This window comes from Oratosquilla oratoria, chromosome 30, assembly GCF_046742065.1.
Source record: "Oratosquilla oratoria isolate Oo_2021 chromosome 30, ASM4674206v1, whole genome shotgun sequence".
Lineage (NCBI taxonomy): Eukaryota > Metazoa > Arthropoda > Malacostraca > Stomatopoda > Squillidae > Oratosquilla > Oratosquilla oratoria.
This window is the reverse complement of record NC_134806.1, coordinates 41,511,363-41,538,862: the sequence shown is the minus strand read 5'-3', so window position 1 is coordinate 41,538,862 and position 27,500 is coordinate 41,511,363. Positions and strand designations below refer to the sequence as shown.

Here is a 27,500-nt window from a genome sequence, read left to right as displayed (position 1 = left end):
ATACTGGTATTTATCTTATTTACTGTATTAATTTATACCTGAGTAGAATGCTAGGTTATTAACTAGCACTTTCTTCTTTTCTTTATTTCTCACCAGACCCCAGGTAGTTGATTTCAACTGTCAGTCGTCGGCCTCGTCATCAGACACCTCCACCCATCTCGTTCCTCGTAAATTTCTTGTTCGTTTACTTCTTCCAACATTAAATTTCTTCCTTCCAAGTTTTTTTTTTTTTCACACAGTCCATCCAACTTTTCCTGGGTCTTTCAACCAGCCTCATTCTTCTAGGCTGCCATTCCAAATACTTCCTTGGATATCTACTTTCCTCCGTTCTCATCATATGACCAAACCATCTCAAGTTGTTTCTCTCTGTGATTCCAACAACCGGCTCAATTTCTAGGTATTCTTTTATTTTCTCGTTTTTAACCCTGTCTCTTCTGGTGATCCCCGTAATTATTCTCAATACCCTCAATTCTGCGGCTCCAGTCCTCGACTCTATCTTCCTTGTCATACTCCAAGTTTCTGACCCATATAGTAAAATTGGTCTTAATATGGTCGTGTACATTATCGTTTTACATTTCAGTGGCACATTTTTATCTTTGAGCAGAGGGTACAGCAGGTTCACATTCCCATTAAACTTTTGAATTCGTCTAATAATCTCGCTCTCCTGGATGTTATCCTGCGTGAACAATCATAATTAAATCTGTATAGACACGGTAAAGGAAACATGGACTGGAGGTGAAGCTTTATTCCTGACGTTTCGTCTAACGACTTTCTCAAAGGTAAGTCGTTAGACGAAACGTCAGGAATAAAGCTTCACCTCCAGTCCATGTTTCCTTTACCGTGTCTATACAACGTGTTCACATGGATTTTGATAATTAAATCTATTCACCTTTTTAGCTGATTTTCATTTATACCGATATTGCATTCTTCTCTATTTATCCCTACACATATCACCTCAGTTTTCTTCACATTTATCTTCAATCCTTTCCTTCTTGTTTCTTCTTGCCATCTATATATAGCATCCTGTAACTGAATTTGATTTTCCGTTATTATTCCCACATCATCCACATGTGCCATCGTTATCTCGCTATCTTCATTAGTACAAATTTCCCTCATGCACTTATCCATGAATATCATAAACACTAATGGGGATAAAATTCCTCCTTGCCTCACTCCTGCCTTCAGCTCAAACCACCTACTTTCAATTTCTCTCTTTTTTTTTTTTTTTTTTTTTTTTTACCCTGCTCTTGCTATTTCCATACAAAATGTTCATCACTTTTATTAATTTTGATGGTACCTTGTAATACTGATCTATTCCCATAATTTCCTTCTGTCTATTCTGTCAAAAGCCTTTTCTAAATCTATGAATGTCAAGTATGTATTCCTATTCCACTCCCATCGTTTTTCTAAGATGATCTTCCATGTGAACACTAAATCTGTAGTCCTTCTCCCTGGTCTAAATCCATGTTGCCAGTTTCTCATATTATAAAACCAGACTTAAGTACTACCCAAAACTTTCATAAACTTTATCATAAATCAGGACACAGTAAATTCAGACCATTGACATATTTGGAAGTCATACTGGCAACTGATAGGAATGATGATAATTATTTTGACAGTCAATTGAAGGGGGTATTAGGAGTCTGGAATTATCAAAAGGTCAAGAAGTACGTGTCTACAGTATATCCATTCTGTATCTAAATATGTACTTGTGCACCACTGTTCAAACCTCCTACCTCCTATTCATTCCCGCCGAGGCACTACCCTCCTCCCTCCTCCTCTTCCTCCTCCTCCTCCTTCTCCTCCTCCTTGTTCACCTTCAAGTTCACGACTTTTATCTTTCTGAGAAAAAAAAGAAAACCAGTTTGAGTATTCCAGGTAGTGTGCTTGCTTGGTTCTGACGCCTTGCATCCATCTGGCATGTCCCCCCACCTCCCTTCCCCTCCTTATCGCGATGTTTGACAAGTCAGAAGCCGCGAGGAAGAAGCATTCTTTACATACAGACGGATTCATAGTCTATACGATTTGCTTATCACACATTTACCCCTGAAGTTCAGAGAACCTGAAACTTTATTAGACTTTTCTCTGTAGATCCCTTGATGATGCGAGGTCGACACCAGTCATTACAAGGGGATCTGTTGTCTAACTAGCTTTTGCTAGTACTCGGTGGTGTCACCTCTGCCGGTGACTCAAGGGACCGAACATGGACTCAAGGAAGAGGAGAATGAGGAGGAGGAGGTGGAGGAGGAAGAGGAGGAAAACTTTGAGCAAGACTTTGAGGCTGAGATATGAGCGGCCGACCGGCTGAGATATGAGCGGCCGACCATACCGCTACACCTGCATCCGGACACACACGAACAAACATGAACTCATAGGAGGAGGAGGAGGAGGAGGAGAAGGAGGAGGAGGAGGAGGAGGAGGAGGAGGAGGAGGAGGAGGAGGAGAAGGAGGAGGAAGAGGAGGAGGAGGAGGAGGAGGAGGAGGAGGAGAAGGAGGAGGAGGAGGGTGTTTGTGCTTTATCATGGTCCCCTCACCTATCGCCCCTCGCCCCTCACTTCTTGCCACTCTCCCCTCACCCCTCGCCCGGCCATCGCGACCCGAGTCGAACGAAGAGAGACATTTCTTCAACGACGTCGTCACCGATCCTCCAGGGGACGCCCGGACCTCCCTTATGCCGGTCATACACTATCATGTACACCTGACAGGTACACCTGAAAAGTTACGCCTGTCAGGTATACCATGGATTCTCGAGAAGATGAGTTGTACTTTCTCTCCTTATTATCTCAGGCGACCTGACAACTGATCGAATTTTCATTAGTTGTTAGGTCGCCTGAGAGGCTAGTTTTTCCCGCCATACACTATCGGGTATACCTGACAGGCATGACTGTTCAGGCGTACCTGTCAGGTGTACATGATAGTGTATGGCCGGCCTTAGTGCAACCGTTGCAAAATCGCGCCATCCAGCCTGGACGCTTTGGCTGTCCCTGGGAACAGCGGCCCTGAGGAGGACCACCAACGGCGACACATAAGACACTTCCGTAATAGATAATCTTATAAAGGCATTCAAAAGGGGTCAAAGGTTTTAACAAGGGTGGTGCAGGCAAGGTCATCATACTAAGACCGCAGGGCAGGGCTCGTAGTAATGGATTTCAATTGGGCACATTTAGGTTTGATAAGGAAATAGACAAGACCTGGTTTATCAACTGAGTGTTAACGAATGGAATAGGATAGGTGGCAATGGACATTGGACTGCATAGTGCAGGCCTTATGGTCTCTTGCCGCCTCACCCCATACTTATGATTCTTCTATTCTCTGAAAACAGCAGCAGCAGCAGTGGACGAACCGGACACCCCAGGGGCGCCGGAAAACCCGCCACTTGCTGATATATTGGACTCGCTGCTTTAAACAATCTTCTGGATCTAAGATGAGAGGTAAAACAAATGGGTGACGGATGGGAATAGGGTGAGCGCTTTCACTGACTACTTCCCTTGCAAGGGGGGAAGAGGCCTTTTGGTATATAGATGGGCAGAAGAATCTCTTTTCCACGCCCTCTTCTACGTTATATCCTGGAGGATGGAGATGGGGATGGAGTCGAGGAGGAGGAGGAGGAGGAGGAAGAGGAGAGGGGAGTGAGATGGGTGTCTTCTATATAACTCCACGGCTTCAGTCAGACGCTACCCAGTACCTCTCGACACTCCTTCAGGAACAACAGTCGTCGTCCTCCAGAAAGATCAAGGTTCAGCACCTCTCACACCGTTGGCGCAAGGGATAGACGATTCGGAAGGAGAGGACAGGTATATCCAGGTGGGTGCCTATCCCCACCCCACATCGTGGACACTGGAAGGGGGGGTTGGGACTGTCACAGACGTGTGTAGGACGGAGCGACTGACAGCCATGAGCTGGCTGGTTGACGGACTGATTGACTTGTGCACCAAGTTGATATAAAACTGATTATCAAAGGTTTGCTTGTATGTGGCAATTGTATACACAAACACGCAAGTACACACGCATGCGCGCACACATACATACACCATTTTATTTATTTATTTATTCATTTATTCATTTATTTTTTATTTTTTTATCTATTCATTTATTTATTTATTTATTCATTTATCTATTTATTTATTTATTTATTCATTTATTTATTCATTTATTTATTTATCTATTTATTTATTCATTTATTCATTTATTGTGTTCACGCTTACATGTGTGTGATTCACCATGGTCTTGGAACACGTGTTGGACTCGTGATCGACAACTATTTCCCTCCCGTAAGAGAGCTCAGATCTCATATATGACCGATCTATGGGTAATGCTGTGACCTTACGAGATACAGCGATAATGAAAGTATTTCAGCCCTGGGCGGGATTCGAACCCAGACCGCCGTAGTGGCAGCCAGAAACTACCACTGCGGCACGAGTCGTGTGCGTGTGTGCGTGTGTGTGTGTGTGTGCGTGTGTGTGTGTGTGTGTGTGTGTGTGTGTGTGTGTGTGTGTGTGTGTGTGTGTGTGTGTGTGTGTGTGTGTGTGTGTGTGTGTGTGTGTGTGTGTGTGTGTGTGTGTGTGTGTGTGTGTGTGTGTGTGTGTGTATTTACCGAGTTGTATTTACCTAGTTGTATTTTGCGGGAAGGGGAGCTACGTTCGTGATATCCCGCCTTTGCATCTCGCAGTGTCTAGTTTGCGTGTGTGTGTGTGTGTGTGTGTGTGTGTGTGTGTGTGTGTGTGTGTGTGTGTGTGTGTGTGTGTGTGTGTGTGTGTGTGTGTGTGTGTGTGTGTGTGTGTGTGTGTGTGTGTGTGTGTGTGTGTGTGTGCGTGCGTGTGGTGTGTGTGTGTGTGTGTGTGTGTGTGTGTGTGTGTGTGTGTGTGTGTGTGTGTGTGTGTGTGTGTGTGTGTGTGTGTGTGTGTGTGTGTGTGTGTGTGTGTGTGTGTGTGTGTGTGTGTGTGCGTGTGAGTGTGAGTGTGAGTGAGTATATATAAATTATATAGACCACGGACTAAAATCAATTGTTTCCAAAACTGTGCGGAATGGCAAATGATCACTTCAATCAATTGGATATTCAAGAACATTTAGATAAATTACAGCAATGGTCTGAAAAGTGGCTAATGAAATTTAACACAAGTAAATGCAAGGTAATGCACGTAGGTAAAAATAACAGCAAGTACGATTACAAGTTATTTGGAAATTCGTTAACAAAGTGGATAGTGAAAAGGATCTCGGCGTAATTATCAGTAACGATCTCAAATCATCTAAGCAGTGCATTTCAGCCTCTGTGAAAGTAAAGAAAGCAAATAAGATTCTAGAACTGATTGCGCGATCTTTTGACTTAAAAAGTCTATCTCTCATTAACAAGCTATATAAATCGTTAGTTCATCCACATTTGGAATATGCTGTTTCCGTATGGTCACCGAATCTCATTAATGACATTGACTTATTGGAAAAAGTACAACAGCGAGCCACAAAGCTGATTCAAAATATCAAAAATAAATCATACAATAATCGACTAAAACATATGAATCTGTTTTCCCTAAAAAAGCGTTGACTTATTGTGACTTGATACAAGTTTTTAAGATTCTAAAGGGAATCGACAACATGAAAAGTGACCAAATTTTCACACTGAATGAGAATCAGACAAGAAACAATGGTCTTAAACTGTCAGTAAATAGATTTATTTTGGAAGTGGGTAGAAACAACTTCGCCAACCGTGTCGTTAATGAATGGAATAAACTTCCTGCAGAGGCAGTGCAATATAGTTGAGTTCGAAGCTTTAAGAATCATTTAGATAAATACCTAAGCAAGATGCTGTAATTACTGTCATTTATTTTATATTATTTGTTTATTTGTTTTGTTATCATTTGTTTGTTTATTATTATTTGCTTGATTCATATTTATTATTAGTTATATATCAATTTATTATTATTTACTATGTACCTGTTTGTTTATTATTTAACTGTACCTATGCATTTATCTATTTATTTTATTCATTATTATCTACATTATTATATTTTTATTCATTTATTCATTTATTCATCATTATTAATTTTTTTGTTCGCATCTGACCTAGTTATGGACCAAAAGTCTCCTGTCGGCATGCTCCGCCTTTGTAATCTTTTGTAATCCTTTGTGTGTGCATCCCGCATAAACATCTCGACTGAGGTCGTGCTGCAGCCAGGCCCGACTTAAATTTCACACTTTGTGCCATTGTCGTCGTCGCCGTCGTCGCTTTGTCTCAACTTCTAGTTCCCTCACAGCTTCCAACTCTTCTCCACAGCAAAGGACCTCCATGGCGTTTCCACAGAGGATCGTGGGTGTGCTGGTGCTGGTGGCAGTCACTGCGTCTGTCTTTCCATCGAGTGAAGCTGCTGCCACATCCAGACGTGGAACTGTGGATCCAGGTATATTACGAGTCTCTTATAATCAGATAAACAAATACACACATATATTTACACATGTATGTGTGTATGTGTCTGTGTGCATTTACCTAATTGCAGTATACAGGAAGGGAGCAACGATCGTGGGACTCCGTCCCCTACTCTCCAATATATAATTCCTTACTTTAAATTGTGTGTGTGTGTGTTTGTGTGGGGGGGGGGCGCACGCTTGCCCATGGACGGTAATCAATTTCCAGTTCAATATTTGTCCCACAGCTCATCCAGGGCAGTGCAAATTAGCTAATGGCAACTACATGCGGCATGGGGAGAAGCGGCAAGGGCCTGGCTGCAGCTCGACCTCATGCTTTGTCGAAGTGAACGACTACTATGTGAACCATATAGGGTAAGCAGGCAGCACACTTATCGTTCTTCTTCACTCAACTTCTAAGAAAAATAACAGGTGTCGGTAGGGTAAAGTGTACAGCTAATAAGAACAAATATCTTCCCAAATTTTTCTAGCTATATATCCAAATAGGCTTCATCCCCCTTACAAGAGAGGTAGCAAGCCAAGGCATACACCCACTCCCACCTATAATACTCCCATCCATTACCCATTTGTTTCCCTTTTACCTTGGCTCCTTGTGGATGAAATGTCATCCCATCCCCTGCCAACTACCCTGGTCAGAGGGGGAGAGGGTGTGGAGCAGGACACAGCACATTCACAGTAGGTCTAGCCGCTTTTTTTACATGGTGACCCCCTCTTCCCGCCCCCTTATGCTTATATAGAGAGGACGAGGAGAACTTCCATCGGGCCGTGTCAATATATATTCTCCACTCACATCTATCTCTTGCCCTCTCCCTTCCCTGCTCAACAGACATTCCCCTTTTACCCAAAGCCCCCTTCACCCAACTCATCCTTCTTATTCTCGGTCTTTCCTTTTAGTTCACTCCATCCACCTCTGCTTCCCACACTCTTTTCGCTAGACTTTCTTCATTCATCCTCTTCATATGCCCAAACCATCCTTGTATTCTTTCATTAGCCCTAGCTGCCAATTCCTTTTCCACCCCCGCTCTCCTCCTCACCTCCTCATTTCCCATACTATCCATCCTCGTAACAACCATCGTACTTAAATTACTTTCTGTCTCCTTAATTTTCAATTCTCTGCCCCATACGAGGTACATTTTTCTCAATGTGAAAAAAACAAAACAATCAAGGGTTTTAGTCGCCCTTTTTCGCTTATAAGTTTTATGCAGATAAGGTTAAGTGAAAGCCTTGGAAACCACATATCCTGAAAGACTAAGGCATGTGCATGCATCATACCTATCCCAAATCAGAAGCCTAATGAAAGCACAAGGATACTTCACCCGAAAATTAAGATGAAAAAAGACAAAAGGAGAATCATCTGAATAAATGGAGGTCCAGACACTTTCGATGGAAAGAGAGAAAAAAGGAAAAGAAAGAAAGGAAGGAAGGCAGGAAAGAATGAAGGAACGAAAAAGGTTCTGGCCAGCTGATTTGCGCCGAGGGGAATCCCCGAAAACAAGGAAAATTTTCAGAGTATAAATAACAGGTTTGTCAGCAAGCACAGGGTTGAGAATTCTGTGTTGTAGGGCGGGGTGGGGGGTGATGAGGCTCAGCTCGAGGGCGACAAGGCTCGAGGCTCAGGCGAAGAAGAAGGTCCACCTTCCCCTTGGGGGGGGGGAGGGCTGCGGTATGGTGTCCGGACATAATCCCTCCTGGACACAATCCCCCCGGACAAAATCCCTCCGGATAATATCCCTCCTGGACAGAATCCCCCCAAGACAATATCCCCCCTGGACAGAATCCCTCCTTGAGTATATGTTTATTTATGTATTTTGATATATTAATGTATATATATATATATTAATGTATTTTAATATATATTCTCATACAGGATTTGACTGTATATGTGAGTATATGTTTATATATTTTAAGGTATATAATATTTTCACATATTTCTAAGGTGCAGTAGTGAAGCAAAAAACTTTTTTCATAAATTATTTATTCAAACAAGTATATAAATGTCTGTACTGTATGCATTAGCACCTCGGTAAGGTAAGGTAAGATAGTTAGTTGCTTTGCATGTGATAGTATATAATAGGAGAGCTGCTAATCTGAATAATGTGGGGGGATTTTGTCCAGCCCGCTCACTTTTGTGGAGGGATTCTGTCCAGGAGGGATATTGTCCGGAGGTATTTTGTCCGGGGGGATTGTGTCCGGGAGGGATTATGTCCCGGATCCTGTGGTATACACATGTACCCCACAAGCATGCTTGTAGGTGCAAAGTGATGCATTAGAACTGGATGGTAGTCTGACCTGACTCGACGCTCGAAGGCTAGGATGAGTCACCCCAATTAGGGCGCGTCTGGTCAAGGCGTCAGATCGGGCCTGGGTATATATACCGCCTGCCTCGAGCGGGACTGACAGCATACATTCTTAGTACTGTAATTTATTGTAAAAATTCCTCAGACTTCCTAGGAGGAAGCGGGTTGTGACCCGCGCAAGTTTTCTTTTGTGTATACTTGCAATCAATAAAAAAAAAAAAAAAAAAAAAAAAAAAAAAAAAAAAAAAAAAAAAAAAAAAAAAAAAAAGCGGGTAGGCCACTCAGTCAGTCAGTCACAGTAGATATTCCATTCAGTCTGCCTTCTGTTCTGTAACTCGCCGCTAGGCCTTTTCGGTCGGTCACTCCCCCCCCCCACACGTAGGGGACCGCTCCATCTCAGTCCTCAGGCCGACGTACGACTATCCACCTGAATAAAGCTCTTAAGCCATACCGAGTGTCTATTCCTCCCTCGGCACCGTAGTTCAGTAAATATACACCCGTATGTTATAGGACTACTCACGGGCGCCAGCAGGAAGGAATGACGGCGGAGGAGGACAAGGGTCGAGTTCGCAGGAGCAGATGGTGTCGAGCTCCTGATTGCCGAGTTCCGCGAATTACCACCACCTTCCGCTCCTCTTCCTCCGCCTCCTCCTCCTCCTCCTCCTCCTCCACCTCCGCCTTGCCCTCCTGGGATCAACGACGGAGTCTCAGGAGGTGCAGCCCTCGAGGGGCTGGCACTTGGTGCCAGGACGGATCCCGGGACCTCTCTGTATCACCTTGGACAGTTTATTCACCGCCGTTTTACACAGGGAGAGCTGGCAACCGGTGACTGCTCCCCTATGCCGCCCTACACTGATACAACACAGGCAACAGTCCAAAATTTCTTCCCAAATTAATCGATATGAGGGCCCAAGGACTGTTGCCGGGCACTGTGGGGCTGCGGGTTTTTACTTGGTGAAACTCGAGCCAACGATGATAGTGATGATTGCCATTATCAGTATTATCACTGGACAGAAGGGAAACAAAGGGGTGATGAATAAGAGCGGGATGGGTGGGTGCATGCCTTGGCTGGCTAACTCCCTTATAAAGAGGGAGAACACTTTTGGTATACATATAGAATCATCATCATCATCATCATCATCATCATCATCATCATCATCATCGTCGTCGTCGTCATCGTCATCGTCATCATCATCATCATCATCATCATCATCATCATCATCATCATCATCATCATCATCATCATCATCATCATCATCATCATCATCACCAATAATTTTCTTCATCAAAACATGCTCTCGACTAATGACACCCCATCACCCCGTGCCCTACCGCTGACCCCGCCGTGCTCGCAAATACTTACTTCTGGCTCTATCCTTACTTCTTCGTTTTCGGCTTCTCTAGTGGTATCATCGGAAGCGTGCTGGTCTCGCATTCACTCAGTTGTGGGTTCGAGTCCCGCACTTCTCTCCGATTCGCAGAAGCAGTGACTGTATGTGTCCTGCCCCCCAACAGTCCCCCAAAACGTCAAAGGGTACTCAGCGCCTCCTGGCGTGGTAAACTCCTCACCTTCTTCTTTGTCTCCGTCAGGTGCGGCCTCGTCTTTGCCAGACCTCCATGCAGGTTGGCATCCAACAAAGTCCCCCACCCGGGGTGCTGCCCCTACGAATATTGTGGTCCCTAGAACCAGATGCTCCTTCAGTAGTTCTGAGCTCGGTAGAGAGAGCAGACTACTCTACCACCACCACCGCTGCCACCACTATCAACGCCACCACTACCACGTCCACCACCAACTGTCCTAAGACCGCTGTGTCATGCACTGCTACGGGCGTAGAAACTCCTCCTTAGAGACTTTCTTTCATTACGAATTTATTCCCGACTTGAAGTATTCAGTGTCCTGCTCAGTATAGAGAAAAATATTAGCAACTTCCAGTCACAGTTTCAGAAAGGCGGGAAACCTGTTAGATGTCAATAAATACGGTGTTGGAAGATTATGTTCGTGTTTTTCTTTCATCCATCCAGTTCTTTGGAAAAGGTTATTGCCTCAAGCAACACAACATATACGTTGCCATCATACAACAAACAAAAGTACGACACAAAAAGATATAATAATAATAATAATAATAATAATAATGATAATAATAATAATAATAATAATAATAATAATAATAATAATAATAATAACAATAATAATAATAATAATAATAGTAATAATAGTAATAATAATAAATAATGATAATAATAATAATAATAATAATAATGATGATAACAATAATAATAATGATGATAATAATAATGATAATAATAATAATGGTAATAATAATAATGATGATAATAATAATAATGATGATAATAATAATGATAATAATAATAATGATAATAATAATGGTAATGATAATAATAATGGTAATGATAATAATAATGGTAATGATAATAATAATGGTAATGATAATAATAATGGTAATGATAATAATAATAATAATAATAATAATAATAATAATAATAATAATAATAATAATAATAATAATAATAATAATAATAATAACAATAATGATAATAATAACAATAATGATAATAATAACAATAATGATAATAATAACAATAATGATAATAATAACAATAATGATAATAATAACAATAATGATAATAATAACAATAATGATAATAATAACAATAATGATAATAATAACAATAATGATAATAATAACAATAACAACAATAATGATAATAATAACAATAACAACAATTATAATAATAATAACAATATTAATAATGATAATAATGATGATAATGATAATAATAATGATAATAATAATGATAATAATGATAATAATGATAATAATGATAATAATGATAATAATGATAATAATGATAATAATGATAATAATGATAATAGTAATAATAATAATAATAATAATAATAATAATAATAATAATAATAATAATAATAATAATAATAATAATGATAATAATAATAATGATAATAATAATGATAATAATAATAGTATCAAGGAACATTTAGCAAGTTATAATCTGTTTCTTGGTTCACAACATGGGTTTACCAAAAGTATCCTTTCACATTAATCTCTACAAGGTGGCAAATAATGATAGTTACGATGATATATACATTAAATTTGGCCAATTTAAATGTGGTAGTGTTTGTAGTGGAGTTCCCCAGGGCTAGGTTTTGGATCCCTTATTGTTAATTATATATATAAACAACTTGGATAATGGAACTGGTAGTGTTGTTAGTAAGTTTGCGGATGACACTAAAATAGGACGCCATATCGCAGGATCTTGATAAAATATTTGCATGGTCGGTGAAATGGCAAACGGATTTCAATATCTCAAAGCGCGGTGTGTTAAACGTAGGACTACATAACCTAGCTAACAGGTATAATTAGAATATGTTACATTAAAGAAAACAGAATGTGAAAAGGAATTTTAGTGAGTTCGGACCTGTCCAGGAAAGAGTGCTAGGAATAGGCCTCATAGGACCTTAGGATTTATTGTTAGGACTATTACAAACAAAAATGCAGCGGTAATCATTAAACTATCTGGCGATAGTTAGACCCATCCTTGACTATACAGTACAGTTTTGGTCCACGTCTTACAGCAGAGGTGAATGACCAAAATGACACATGGGATTAATAATTTACCATACGATTACAGGTTTAGGCACCTCAATTTATACTCTCTGAAAAGATGAACAATACCTGGTAATCTAATAGAGGTGTTCAAATGGGTCAAGGTCATCATATCAAGACAGCAGGGTAGGACTCGTAGTAATAGATTCAAATTGGACAGATTTAAGTAGAAGGAAATAAGTAAGAACTGGCTTACCAGCAGTGGTTAACAAATGTCAAAAAATAATTTGTAGCAATGTAGTGGGCTCTGAAAGTAGTGATTGTTTAAAAAAAAGTTTAGATAACTTTATGGATAGGAATGAAAAGTGATAATGGACATGGAGTTGCAAGTCTAATGGTCTCTTGCAGATTGCTTCATGCTCATGATCTTATGTAAAGACATGACTCGTAAGTTTTACCAACGACACTCAGGTTGACCTTGAGCCTTGAGGAGTAGGCGAGACAACCTCAACTAGTTGTACCATATATATATTTTTTTATTATTATTATTATTATGAAGAGCCACTGGTACGGTGGGATCTCTCTTCGTAGGAAAAAGCTCGAACTTGACCGTAGAAATTCCTGTTTTATAGAATTAAGTGGTTACTCGTAAAGTCTCTGATGCCGAAGCGCTTGAACTGATGTGTATGGACATAGTTCACAGGATATAAGCTCTTATTCTTAACATTCTTCATAAAAATCATACATACATACACACACACACACACACACACACACACACACACACACACACACACACACACACACACACACTTCAACGAATGGACGGCTTAGAAGACGTTCTGAAGAAAATTGAAGTTTGTGGATCCCAACGCAAAGAGAAGTGCCTATTGTTTTTACAGGGTGGGGGGGAAATTGCTCGTGGAGTAGTAGGAAAGTAGGGAAAGAGGAAAGGGGGAGGGATTACTGAGGGAAATGGAAGGAAATGAGGAAGGAGTAGACTTGGCCCAGGCAGACAGGCGAAAGGTAAACAAAAGGCCTCCCGACGACGACGAAATGTCTAATAAAAATGTAAAGATTAGAAGTATAGATAAGAGCAATACAGTAGAAAGTGATGAGAATATTTTCAAGGGATTTAAAGAGGGTGGGGGGGACACAACCCCCCCCCCCCCCCCCCGACTGACAAGACTAGAGGAGAAGGTTGATAAGGTGATCGAGGACTTGGAGAGTAGGTTAGGTCATATGAACACCATTTTACAAAGGGTTGAAAGATTGGAAGAACTAGAAAAGGCGAATAAAAACTTAACTGATGAAATAGAAGACCTAAAAAGACAGTTAAGAGAGGTAAAGGTGGAGAATGAGGAATTGAAGAAGAATAGTAAAGAAAACAGAGAGACAATAGCTAAAGAAACTAAGAATTGGAAAACAACCCAAGAAGGAAATAAGGTTTCATTCACTGACATAGTCAAACAGCAATTGAAAGAACATACTGAAGACTCAGTTATTAAAGTGATGAGACAAAAGGAGAATATAGTAAGAGATTTAGCAGACAAGAAGAAATGTATAATTATATTAGGAATGGAAGAGAAACACAACACAGATAGAACCACAAGAATCAAAGAGGAAAATGAAAAAGTAAGCCAATTACTAGAATCAGTTCAGGAAGATGAACCAGAAATTATTAAACAAATCGAAGAGAAATTTAGACTCGGAAAGTATAGCACAGACAAGACCAGACCAATTAAGATTAAATTCAAGTCACAAACAACGGCAGAGAATATCTTATCCAAAACAGGGAAACTAGCAACAAGTGAACAATATAAAAAGATATGGATAAAAAGGGAAATGAATAAAGAGGAAAGAGAGGAAGAAAAGCAGAAAAGACTTGAAGCTAAGGCAAAAAACGAGAACAGAACGAAATCAGAGAAAGAGAGATTCTATTGGAGAGTAGTGAACATGAAACTAAGGAAGTTCGACATACAAAAGAAAAACATAAGGGAAACAGAGAACACAATGGAAGTGGCAGAAAACTAAGAGTGTCTTACACAAATATAGATGGATTAATAACAGGATTGAATGAGCTGAATGATTATTTGAAGGAAAAAGAACCGGACATAATGGGAATTGTAGAAACAAAATTAAAAGGCCCACTACCACCCAACAGTGTAGGACATGATGCATACAATTATTGGATTAGAAACAGAGAGAAAAAACAAGGGGGTGGAGTTATGTTCCTGACTAAGAAGGATATAAACGTGAAAGGTGTCATATATGGAAAGAATACAGTAGAGATGATTATGATATAAGTGGAAGACAGAGATAAGAAGAGCAGAAAATTTGTGATAAATTATGTGCCTCCAAAAACAGCCTCATGGGAGGAGAGTGAACATAAAAGTATGTTAGAGGACACAAAGATAACATTAAATAAAATAATGGAAGATGGAGGAAGAATAGTTATGATGGGCGACTTTAATTGCAAAGAAATCTGCTGGGAAGAAATGACAGTAAAGGGTGGAGACGACTCATGGGGAAACGCTCTACTTGAAATGATTATTGACCACACAATGACACAATGGATACAGGAGAACACTAGGTATAGAAATGAAGAAGAACCATCGAGACTAGACTTATTAATTACATCTGAACCTAGAATAGTGGACAAGATTGAATATAAAACACCAATAGGTAAAAGTGACCACATATTGATTGAACTGGAACTTAATGAAGAAAAATATATGAAAAGAAATGAACAATATAGAAAAGGAAGAATGATGTATGAAAAAACAAACTTTGATAAAATAAGAGAATTCTTTCAACAAGAAAACTGGGAAGAAATATACAAAGAAGAAACATCAGTGGAAAAGAAATGGAATATTTTGACAAAAATTTACAAAAAAGGAGTGGAAAAGTATGTCCCAAGACAAAAACAAGAAAAAGAATATGTAAAATGCTGGTACAACAAAAGTTGTAGGGAGTTAAAAGACAAAAGAGACAAAGCCTGGACCAGATGGAAAAAAGACAGAAGACCTGAAAAATGGAAAATATATACCGGTTATAGAAATGAATATGTACAAACGTGCAGAGAAGAAAAGAGAAAATATGAAAAAGACGTCATAGAAAAATGTAAAGATCAACCAAAACTATTCTACAGATTTGTAAACAATAAACTGAAAAACAAACAGGACTTGGAGAAATTAAGACAAGGGGGAGTTGAATACACTGAGGAAATGGAAATGGCGGAAATTATGAACAAACATTTTAAATCAGTGTTTACAAGGGAGAACATACAACCTGAAGAGATTGAATGGAAAGAGAAAGTCCCCCCTATAGAAGAAATAGAAGTATCAAAGAATGAAATATTGATACACTTGAGTAATCTTGATGTCAGAAAATCGCATGGACCAGATGAAATAGCAAACTGGATTCTGAAAGAATGCAGGAATGAACTGGCAGACAAAATACATAGCATAATAAGCAGTTCCTTGAAAGAAGGAAAAGTTCCAGAAGATTGGAAAAAAGCAAATATAGTACCTATATATAAAGGAGGAAATAAAGAAGAACCTACCAACTATAGACCAGTCTCTCTAACAAGTACAATAGCAAAAATTTGTGAAAGAATTATCAAAAATAGATGGGTAAAATACTTGGAAAAAAACAACGTACTAAATCCAAGGCAATTTGGATTCAGACAAGGACGATCATGCGTCACCAATTTAATATGTTTCTATTCAAGGCTAATAGATATAATACAAGAAAGAGATGGATGGGCTGATTGTGCATTTCTAGACCTAAAAAAAGCTTTTGACAAAGTACCACATAAGAAGTTGCTTAAGAAACTAGAATCTGAAGGAGGAATACAAGGTAAATTACTAAATTGGATGGAAGACTTTTTGCAAGAAAGAAAAATGAGAGTAGTAATAAGAAACCAGCACTCAAAATGGAATGAAGTAATAAGCGGTGTCCCGCAGGGAACAGTTCTGGCCCCAATAATGTTTGCTATATATATTAATGATATGGATGAAGGAATTGAAAGCTATATGACCTTCTTTGCAGACGATGCAAAACTACTGAAAAGAGTGAAAACTGAAGAAGATTGTGAATCACTACAGAGAGATCTAAATAAAGTACAGGAATGGAGTAGGAAGTGGGAGATGGAGTTCAATACAAAAAAGTGTAGTATAATGGAATTTGGAAAAAGCAAAAACAGAATAACAGGAGCATATAATTTGGGAGAAGAAGGAATAAAAAAAGTAGAAAATGAGAAGGACCTGGGAGTCATTGTTATGAATAATATGTCACCTGAGAAACATATAAATAAGATTTTTGGAGAAACTTATATTTTAATAAGAACAATCTAAGTGTCTTTTAAATACCTGGATGAAGATATGGTGAGGTTAATCCTAATCACCCTGATTAGACCAAGATTGTGTTGTTTATTGCGTGTATCCATGATCCCGCATGCGTACATAATACTGCTGCCAAAGAAATGTAAAGATGATACTTATGAACTTACAAACCAAGATACCTTGATGTGCTATTTTGAAAAACTTTAGGTATAATCATTTAGTATTTCTTCTATATTGATATACAACTGTTGCATAACATAATCCATTATTATCTGTTATAAGGGGGGAGGGGGTGCAATCTCTAGAAGTCAAAGGGATCACAGCTGGCTCGATGACAAGAGTTGGCCGGTCTTGTCATTTTCCTCTACCCCCCTAGTTCTTGTGTGTGTGTGTGTGTGTGTGTGTGTGTGTGTGTGTGTGTGTGTGTGTGTGTGTGTGTGTGTGTGTGTGTGTGTGTGTGTGTGTGTGTGTGTGTGTGTGTGTGTGTGTGTGTGTGTGTGTGTGTGTGTGTGTGTATTTACCTAGTTGTATTTTACGGGAAGAGAGCTATGCTCATACCCTCTTTTGTAGCTTTACTCATCCAATTTGATCTTAAATTCTTGTATAGTTCTTGCACTCGCTGTTTCTTCATTCAATTTGCTTCAGATATCACTCCGTGTGGAAAGCTATTCTGTTTCAGATATCTTTTGTAATTATTCTTTTTGTTTTTATGTCCTCTTGTTTTTCTTTTATCCCACTTTAGTAAATCATCTAATTATCACCGTAAAATTAATTCATAAAATATAATTTTTATGATTTTCTATATCATCATTATTACTATTATCATTATCATTATCATTATTACTATTTCTAAAGACCCAATATTATCATTCTTATTTCATTTATGTTTATCTTTAGTTGTATTACACTTATGTATTCATGTAATGTTATGCTATAGATTCTATTATTTACATTCATATATATATGTATATATATATATATATATATATATACACATATGTATATATATATATATATATATATATATATATATATATATATACAGTCACTATCCGAGTTACGACGTACGCGAGTTACGACCACCCGTAATTACGACCACGTCTAGCAGATACCAATTATGAATTTGCTGTATATGTCTGGCAGCACAACGCGTAAGATAGTTGTGGCAACCCGGCATCGCGTACGACAGTTATGGCAGAGATGGAAAAGTTGCTATAGACGTGGTTGGAAGATAATAGGCAAAGAAATGTGAAAGTGATGTTGTAAGCAGTCCAAAGTAAGGCTACAAGTTAATTTCGCATGTTGAAAGAACGTGACGGTGAAGAATACGCTTCACATGAATTCATAGCTACTGCTGGGTGGTTTCGTCGCTTTCGAGAGCGTTACCAAGTTCTCCATGTGTTGTCGAAAGGTGAGGCTTCTGGCAGTGATGCGCCTGCAGCTAAGGCATTTGTGGAAGAGTTTGATAAATTAATAAAGGATGAAGGATATCTATGTACTTACGACCACGTCTAGCAGATGCCTATTATGAGTTTACTAATAAGAATACTCTGTAACAAGTATTTACCTACCATATCATATTAACAACTAAGCAATTGAAAACAATGCTGTATAAAACTGTAGGAGAGAAGCCAAACGCAGGTGGAATCTAATGTACTTACCGTTTCGCCCAGCAGGGCTTCTTCAGAAATAACATAGTGGACAAACATCTGACTCCTTATATAACCCGAGCTTGCGGGAAGAAACGAACATGAAACTGGTGTAAACACAATTTGCGTAAATAGTTTGTTACTTTGTTATTAAAATTGCTAAAGGTTTATATTTAACAAAAAAAATCCATTGTTTTGATTTATATCATCAATGAGAGATATAAAAACAGATTCAAAACATCTACGTTTCATAGTATGGTTTTCAAATTTAATAATCTTAGAATTATTTCAGTCACCCATACACGCATAGCTCTCTTCCCGTGTAATACAACTAGGTAAATACATACAAACGCGCGCGTGCACACGCGCGTACATACAAACACACATATGCACATACAAACACATGTGCACACACAGAAACACGCACACACACACAGGAAATAAGGGTCAGAGGAAAGTGACAAGGCCAGCCAACTCTTGTCATCGAGCCAGCTGTGATCCCTTTGACTTCTGGAGATTGCGCCTCCCAACCTCCCCCCTTATAACAGATAATAATGGATTATGTTATGCAACAGTTGTATATCAATATAGAAGAAATACTAAATGATTATACCTAAAGTTTTTCAAAATAGCACATCAAGGTATCTTGGTTTGTAAGTTCATAAGTATCATCTTTACATTTCTTTGGCAGCAGTATTATGTACGCATGCGGGATCATGGATACACGCACGGGATGCAGATCCCAAGGTCATCATTCAGTAAAAACGACTCGTAGTGCGTAGGTGTGGATCCATGACGTGATCCCAGCTCCAATCTTGTGATCACAAAACGTACGCACTGAAATCAGGTGTATCGCTTTAAAGAAAACGGAAGTGGACTATGTACTACTTAGGAGAGACCACCCGCTCGTGCGGGATGGATAATTGTAGGGGGGAAGAGATGTCTATATGAAAATAAAAAGATGGTTGTGTATAAAAGAGGGCTATTGCCACCGGGCGATTTTAGGGAGGGGAGAGGGCAGGAGACTTGGGGTTGGAGGCTGAAATCAATCCATGTAACCGTGACGTTACTTTAGGGATGTTTATTCATATTAACCTCAACCAACAAAGTTAGAGAGGGAGTAGGAGACTTAGTCGTACGTAAGTGGTAGGTAAACTGAAATAAGAAGATGCAGTAGAAGAGAAAGCTAGAATTTAAAATAATTTCGGTGTAGAAGGAAAAGTTTATGTAGATGTTTGTGCATGTGGTTGTGTTTTTGTATGATATGTGTGTGTATGGTACTCATAGAGGGTTGTTGCCTCTAAGCGGGTGTACAAACAGCTTGATTATGATTATGATTATTATTACTGTTATTGTTATCATTATTATTATTATCATAATTATTATTATTATTATTATCATTATTACTATTATTATTATTATTATTAATATCATTATAATTATTATAATCATTATTATTATTATTATTATTATTATTATTATTATTATTATTATTATTGTTGTTATTATTATTATTATCATTATCATTATCATTATTATTATTATTTTTATTATTATCATTATTATTATTATTATTATTATTATTATTATTATTATTATTATTATTATTATTATTATCATTATTATTATTATTGTTATTATTATCATTATTATCATTATTATTATTATTATTATCATTATTATTATTATTATTATTATCATTATTATTATTATCATTATTATTATTATTGTTATTATTATTATTATTATTATTATTATTATTATTATTATCATTATTATTATTATTATTATTATTATTATTATTATTATTATTATTATTATTATTATTATTATTATTATTATTATTATTATTATTATATTATTATCATTAGTATTAATATCAATATTATTATCCTTATTATTATCCTTATTATTATTATTATTATTATTATTATTATTATTATTATTATTATTATTTATTATTATTATTATTATTATTATTATTATTATTATTATTATTATTATTATTATTATTATTATTATTATTATTATTATTATTATCAATCTTGTTGTTGTTGTTGTTACTGTTGTTGCTGTAACCAGCGAGAACTGAACCCGGTCAGTCATAGCACGTCTATTGAAAATCTGCTGCCTTTCCTCACGCTTGCCGCTGGATACAGACGGAGTCATGTCCGTGGTACTTAGAACCCAGCACATGGCGGCACGTCTGGTCACGATCAAAGCTGGTAAAAGGATACGTTATTGAAATGTGCGACTATACACGGTTTTCCGTGTACACCGCACGTGGGAGAGGCGCAGCTGACAGTCTGTGGTCTAGGTGTGATGTGTCGTATTGCGAGTTTGTGAGTGACTCGTTCTATTCCTCTCTTGACACGAAAAAGGATCGGTATGGCGTCGGAAATGAATTCCCGCCCACGAATAAGCATCCGGATTGGTGGTTGGTCTGGAGTTCCCGCAACGAGACCCACACCGTAGTGGTCGTGGAGCGTCCCCTGGACACCTGTGACAGCCCCGGCCAGGACATTGTCATGACGGTGAGGTTTTTCAATTAGTTACGCAACCGTCTTCATCACTTTCAAGTAAAGTCTATCTTGGTGTTACTTGGATGGCCTGACAACGGGTGTAAGGCAGTTGTTCACCAATATTTTTTTCCAGAATCAACAAATAACTTTACACATCACATCAAATAAGGCGACTATCTAATTTGATATGAACTGTGTTATTGAACTAAATTCAAATATCACTTGCTCACCATTTTTCTCATAATTGACAAATAATTGTACATCACTTAACTGGATAAATGTTGATATTATCTGGTTCCTATAAAAATCTTTATTTGCATTGTGGAGTGATGATTTTAGAGAGATTTTTCATACATTTAAGTCTTTACTAGTTTGACCAATGTATTTAGAATTACAATCTTTACAAGGGATGCTGTAAACATACCATTCTCTAAATTTAGGTGAATTTTCGATCAATTACATTTGAGAATAAGCAAGCATAGATATAACATCAGAACAGGGTTGTTTGTGCATTGGTTGGAGGCAACACATGCATGAGCACTATGTCCAACGTTATACCTGAATCCAGGCCCATTCATGCAATCATTGTACATAATTATATTAATCTGCATATGTGAGAAACTTAAATGTATGTCGCATCCTTCCCCCAAAGTGCGTACCTCTAGAATACGACGAAACGTCTTATCTATGCCTGGGGTGAGACACGACCCAGTATGGTGTACGGGGCCGTTATCTCCTACCACGGCCCCATGCAGAGGGGGTGTCCGTTACGGTATGCTCCTGAACCGAAGTCTAAAACCAACCAAAGAGACGCTGACTCCTGACATAAAGACGTGGGTGATCGGGGACAGCCGCGTCATGAAAAACAACTCGAACACGTTCTATTGGTGCACCGTGGTTCGCCCGCCTGTCCAGGAAAAGCCCGTCGACACACATTACATTGAGGTGAGTACGTATTGAGTAGCCTCCTTGTCTCTATTGGAAAGAGAATCGTCTGGACTCTTAGTATCAAGACATTGTATAATTTTTTTTTTTTTTTTAGTCAACGCAAAAATTTCATTTACCTTAGAAGCAGACCCTCGTCTGAAATGTTTTTCGTTCGATCAAGACCACATTCAGATTGTGATCCCTTCATCCTGTGCTTGCAACCTGTTTTAACTACCCTGTTAAGGCTTGAAGTTGTAATATGTTTTAACAACACTAGATAATTCCTTACAAATACATTTGACAATATACAGGACACCTAATTCACTTTTTGATATGTCTCCAATACATTCTTAGACCGTAACGTACTGTATACTTTATTTTTCTGTGAGAACATTCAGCGAGTCCATGAAAAAATATGTCAGTCAAAAGGCGCGCGTCACTACAATAAGACGATTACTAATTAAGCGATCGCCGATAATATGACTATTTCCAGTCTGTCTTTCTTTGCTGGAACCCGCAGAGGGCCGCTCACGGGCGGCATGAGTTCGGGGCGCTGAACTGGAGAAATATGCATTGGAAACAGGATTTGGACTAGGAGTAGGGTTAAGGTAAGGGATAAGGATGGTGTCAGAATTAGGTTCAGGACTGAGATTTGGATTGGGGAGAGGGAGGTAGTAATGGGTAATCCTATTTCTAAAAATATCAAGAGTAGGACTATTAACTATATGGAATGGGAGTTAATTCCACTCTTGGTTATTGCGAGCGACTAATGAGTACTTGAATATGTTGGTACTTTTCTGGTATGTGTAGTATTTTAGGTTATGACTGCCTCTAGTTGTTCGTGTATTTGTTGGGTTTAAAAACGTTTCTTTGTTTATGTAATTTTTTTGTGATTGTGTGTGCATCATTTGCTGTCTGTGTATTCGTCTTCTTGTTTCATGTGGCTCAAGTTTAATGTCTTGTTTTAACCTAGTGACTTATGTAGTGTGTCTGTAATCCCGTCTGATCCATCTTACTACTTTAGTTTGTGTGGACTCTTAATCTGTATATCGTCACCCTCGTAAAGAAATTGCTTAAGCCATTTTTCGTCAATTTCTGGATTTTTTTTTCTAAATAAATTTTCCATTGTTCCTTGTGGTACAATTCCCAATGTTTTATTTAGTGTCTGAGTAGGTTAAAACTACGTTAGGTGGAACATTACGTACATTTATGAAATAGAAAAACTATTTTTTTCGATTTCCTAAAAAGTTGGACAAATGACTTTGGCACTTTCTTTGTGAGGCTGCCGATATGTCATTGTTAGTGTGTGGATCACAGACGGTGTCGCAATACTCCAAGTGTGACCGAACGAGTGTCTTATGAGCAAGAATGTTGTCCTTGAAGACGATCACCGATGAGACTATTTCTATAGAAACTTTGGACAAACGAGATATAAGATATTTCAAAAAGGTGTATTATGATACACATTCGATACGTATGTTTTCGTGTTGTTGGTTCGGTTCTTTAGCATGATCTTTTATGAAAAGAGGTAGAGTTTATTTCTGCATGAGGGACGAAGAGTGGGGAGTTGCCGATTAAGTGAAGTGACCTTGTGGATGTACTATGTCTTGCTGCATTGCTTCTGACCCAGGGCAGTGGGTGGGATACAGAGATGACCCGTCATTCATGAGGTGCTAAGATGAGAGGGAGGGAAGGGTGGTGGATAGGAGTGAAATGGGTGGGAGTAAGTACGTGCTTTTGACTTGGCTACCTCTCTTACAAGGGAGAAGAAGTTCTCTGTATATAGATAGACTTCATTACCAAAAACAAGATGTATGTTGATTGCATGAGAATATTCTTGACACTTATAAAGCTAATAAAACCATGTATTTCTCTAGATAGATAGATAGATAGACTTTATTATTTCTTTACCCCACTATATGATCCAAACACCAGCTACTAGTAACAAGAGTCCGCTTGTCGGCGTCAGCAGCATCCTTTTGTGTAGCTGCCTGCTGTCCTCCTTCAGAATCACGCGGTTCTAGAAAATCTAGAGATGTTCTGTGGATTTTGATACATCCATACATATACCAAAGGCTCTTTTCCCCTTTATACGGGATGTAGCCAAAAAACAAAGGTATAGAAATCACTCCCATCCATTCCATCCCCTACATACTCCACTTCCCTCTACCTTCTTCCTTCCCTCTTATCTTGGCACCTCCTGGATGACGGGTCATCCCTGCATCTTTTCCACTCCCCTGGGTTAGAATCAGTGTCGCAAGACACAGCACACCCACAGCAACGCCGCTTCATTAATTCGGCGACGAAATTGAGATGGAATGTGAAAGTGACTATGGTGACAGTACCAGGAATATGATCGATGGCTTCTCTTCCCCCCACAGCAACCACTACTTATGACAGATAACTTTATAGACATGTCTGTGAGTATCTCTTGCTAGCCTTCCTCTCCCCTTCAGTCAAATGATTCCTCTATTCTCTTTGCTACGTGGGCCTGTTTTATTGTACCTTATCACAGATAAAACAATTTGTAATTCATAAATCCTTGAAACTTTTGCCTGTAAATATGAAGCTTGGCATGCAAATCCGATAACACTTCTTCATTCGATGTGAAGTCACTTCCGTATTGCTCACTAGCCATGTCCAAGAATGTAAACAACAACCCTTACGTCATCAGTTGCCCTGGCGGTGGAAAATGTAACTACGACATTGAAAAGTTCGTCTGCTATCAGGCACTTTTAAGATTATGCTATTTGGATAAAATCAAGACTATAAAATGCATTTTAGTGTTCTAACTTCTAAGTTATATTTTCATACATGAAATAACAAAAAATAAAGAAATCCAAAAACCTTCTCAGTTGACCTTTAAGTGAACACTCAAAGGTCATCGAGCAAGCCAAGAAAACTGAAGACTAAACTTGAGGTAGAAAAATTAGTTTGAAATAAATATCTTGATGTTTTTTACACTTAGTTTATCGTTAACAATTACCTCACCCCCTTTCCTGTGTATGACTTATCAGCTAATGTTTTTTCCTGTGTATCATCAATGTATCTAACAAATTAACGAGATAACCTTCACTTAAAGTTTGTTTACTGAATAGAGAGAAGTTATTTGGAACAGACAGTTTGCTTACTCTGTTTCAGTGACAAACAGTGGACACTAGTTATAATCAGTCTTATCGGTCATGTGGGACGTAACTAATTTAGTATATAGATGATTTCCATATAAATGTTAGAAAAGGTACAATCTGCATTTGTCCAGACGCATTTGTTGCTCTTAGTCTATAGGGCATGTTCACCATAGTTGCCAGGTACATCCATATTAGGATCAAGTTAACCACTAATAAAATTCTTAGATTATCTTCTTTGTATTCATCTAGGTTAGCTAGGTTCAGGTAAATTCAACTGTAGTGTTAGTAGGAAAACATTGTTGAAGTATATAAAATTAATGTAGATAGAAGATCTTTTAAGGCGGTAGTTAGTATTTTCCACGTTAGATATCAGAGTCTAAATTTGAGACACTTGGTATGTATGCCTGCGGGAGTAGACTGCCTTACCTTACGGATTCTGCAACTATTTTCTGTGAAAAATAAATTTGATGTATGTTTACCTTATAAATTCTCGAACCAGAGAAAAATGTGTTTGTTGTTACTCCACCGATTTACATTTTGGATAACATACCAACATTTGGTGGCAGCGAGTGAAAAAAGTGGAATTAGTGATATATTCCACCGTGCCCAAGCCTTCCGACATTCTGTTCTGTCTTCGATTCCTGTGAATAGACACGGACTATACTTCTTCCATTATCTGGTGATCCATAGGATGTGGCCGGCAAAACCAGCAGCATTGCCACGTCTAAACCATCTCCAAAGAAAACGGGGAAGACACCGTTTTCTTTATATTTTCATTTATGACCGGTATAATTAAAGGGACTGCAAGCGGCCCGAAGACCCGCACTCAGTTTCTCTATGTAATTACTACCCACCCCCCCAACCCCACGGAAATTCCTAGGTCGGGAGCCTGGGTAACGTCGCCTGACCTGAGATGCCACATCGTTTAACAAGTCTCTTCTTTTCTTTATATGTATAACAATTACTCATATCACCTACCATTTAATGAAAAAATCAATATGCATTTAGAATATTCCATGTTAACATACTTGGGGTAGTGGACAGCTTCCGGTATATGCTGAATGTTTTGATTCAGTACATGACAACACGGCAGACAACACCTTGTGGATCACCAGATAAGGGAAATAGTATAGTCCAAACAACCAGAGCTGGGCACGTTACCGCTGAACAGGTAGTGTGTTACCGCAAGACAGACAGTGCGTTACCGCTGGACATGTAGTGCGTCACCGAAAAATCTGGGGTGCATATCCGTCAATGCTTTGCCGATTTTAATTTCTTAAGTATATATACATATGTACATACGCAGTAACGCGGACCACTCTGAAGAAATAAAAATTGGTAACGCATTGACGGAAATGCACCCGCCATTTTGCAAACGCTTCTACGTCGTCCCAGGCCTTCCTACACGAGGCTGCAACGAAATTCTGGCCAGAACTTCCACATCAATTTTTTTCCGCTTCTAAATATCTCGTCGTTATCGTTCTCATCAAGTTTGAGTCCAGCTCTAGTCTCGCAAACCTTCCTATGAGATCGCAACAACTCTACCCCATACAATACGTCAGCCATTTTGACCAGCTTGCCCAAGACGTCATCGTCGCCATTTCGAGCGCCTGTCCCCAGCCGACGCCGCTATCTTAGATAATCTCTGTCGAATATCATCTTCTTGCATCATCTTCCAACCCGCCAATAGACTTTCAGTGACATGTTTTTTTAAATATAGTGAACCTTCTTATTATCTAACTAACAAAGTGACTTCAACAGTGCATAACATACTAATCTACAGATACTCTTTAACTGTTCTTAGTGTACTTACTTCCTTACGTACGATTTAGTTATTGTTTATTTCAGTATAAACACGTATTGTTTTTTCAACTGTTAATTTGGAAATAAACAAAGAAACTAATTTGATAATGACTATAAGCTGTTCTAAGTGCCTTAAATCTACATTGGAGATATATTTTTCTTATTAAACAGTACTCTGGATACTGCAAAAATTATATCAGGTGTACTTTGCTCCGCACTGAGTTTCAGGGAGCACAAGTGTGACGACGTTCAACAGCCTGGTGAGCATGATTCGCACTAGTATCTTACCTGCCACGTCCAAGAGGGAAAACCTCATGCAATTGCTGCACTTTAATCTGCAGCCTTTTCTCTTGTAGATCATGGTAATGATGGTGTCTTTTAGGGACTAAGGTAAATAAACTGATTCCCACATGGTCACAAACAGTTTGCGCAGTCTGTGAATTACAACATGACCACCATACTTGAACAACTCTCCTGGAAAGCCATCCGGGCCAGGAGCCTTGTTGTTTTCGATATTTTTACAAGCCTCGTGGACTTCTGCAAATGGTGGTGTAGTGTCCAGATGATTGATAGATGGTATGTTGGGAAAGATGTCTATGAATGACGGACCAACTGGATTCTTATAGTTCAGAAGACCACTAAGGTACTTAGCCCATCTGTTCAAAATACCCTGTTGGTCTTTTATCAGAACATCCCCCTCTACTGAGAATAGAGGGATGTTCCAGTGTCCTATGAGGCCTAACCTAACCTCATAGGACACTAACATTCAATGCGAGCGTGGAAAGGACGGCCACGGGTTAGGTTAAGTTAGGTTAAGTTAAGCCA

At 38.6% G+C, this 27,500-nt stretch overlaps 1 protein-coding gene across 1 annotated transcript; it reads left to right on the top strand.

Annotated features, from left to right (window-relative positions):
- The first annotated feature begins 3,646 nt into the window (after nt 1–3,646).
- Nucleotides 3,647–10,708, top strand: LOC143041104 (U-scoloptoxin(16)-Er13a). The gene is made up of 4 exons (XM_076212823.1): nt 3,647–3,804; nt 6,269–6,392; nt 6,645–6,771; nt 10,305–10,708. Exons 2-4 carry the CDS (start codon nt 6,281–6,283, stop codon nt 10,396–10,398), a joined length of 333 nt encoding a protein of 110 aa, XP_076068938.1. The 5' UTR covers nt 3,647–3,804; nt 6,269–6,280; the 3' UTR covers nt 10,399–10,708.
- Nucleotides 10,709–27,500: the final 16,792 nt, after the last annotated feature.

Excerpts from the sequence above, each read along its gene's own strand:
- LOC143041104 (XM_076212823.1), top strand. The coding sequence starts at position 6,281 with ATGGCGTTTCCACAGAGGATCGTGGGTGTGCTGGTGCTGGTGGCAGTC. Across the intron at positions 6,393-6,644 it reads ACGTGGAACTGTGGATCCAG|CTCATCCAGGGCAGTGCAAA; the intron begins GTATATTACGAG and ends TTTGTCCCACAG. Across the intron at positions 6,772-10,304 it reads TACTATGTGAACCATATAGG|GTGCGGCCTCGTCTTTGCCA; the intron begins GTAAGCAGGCAG and ends TGTCTCCGTCAG.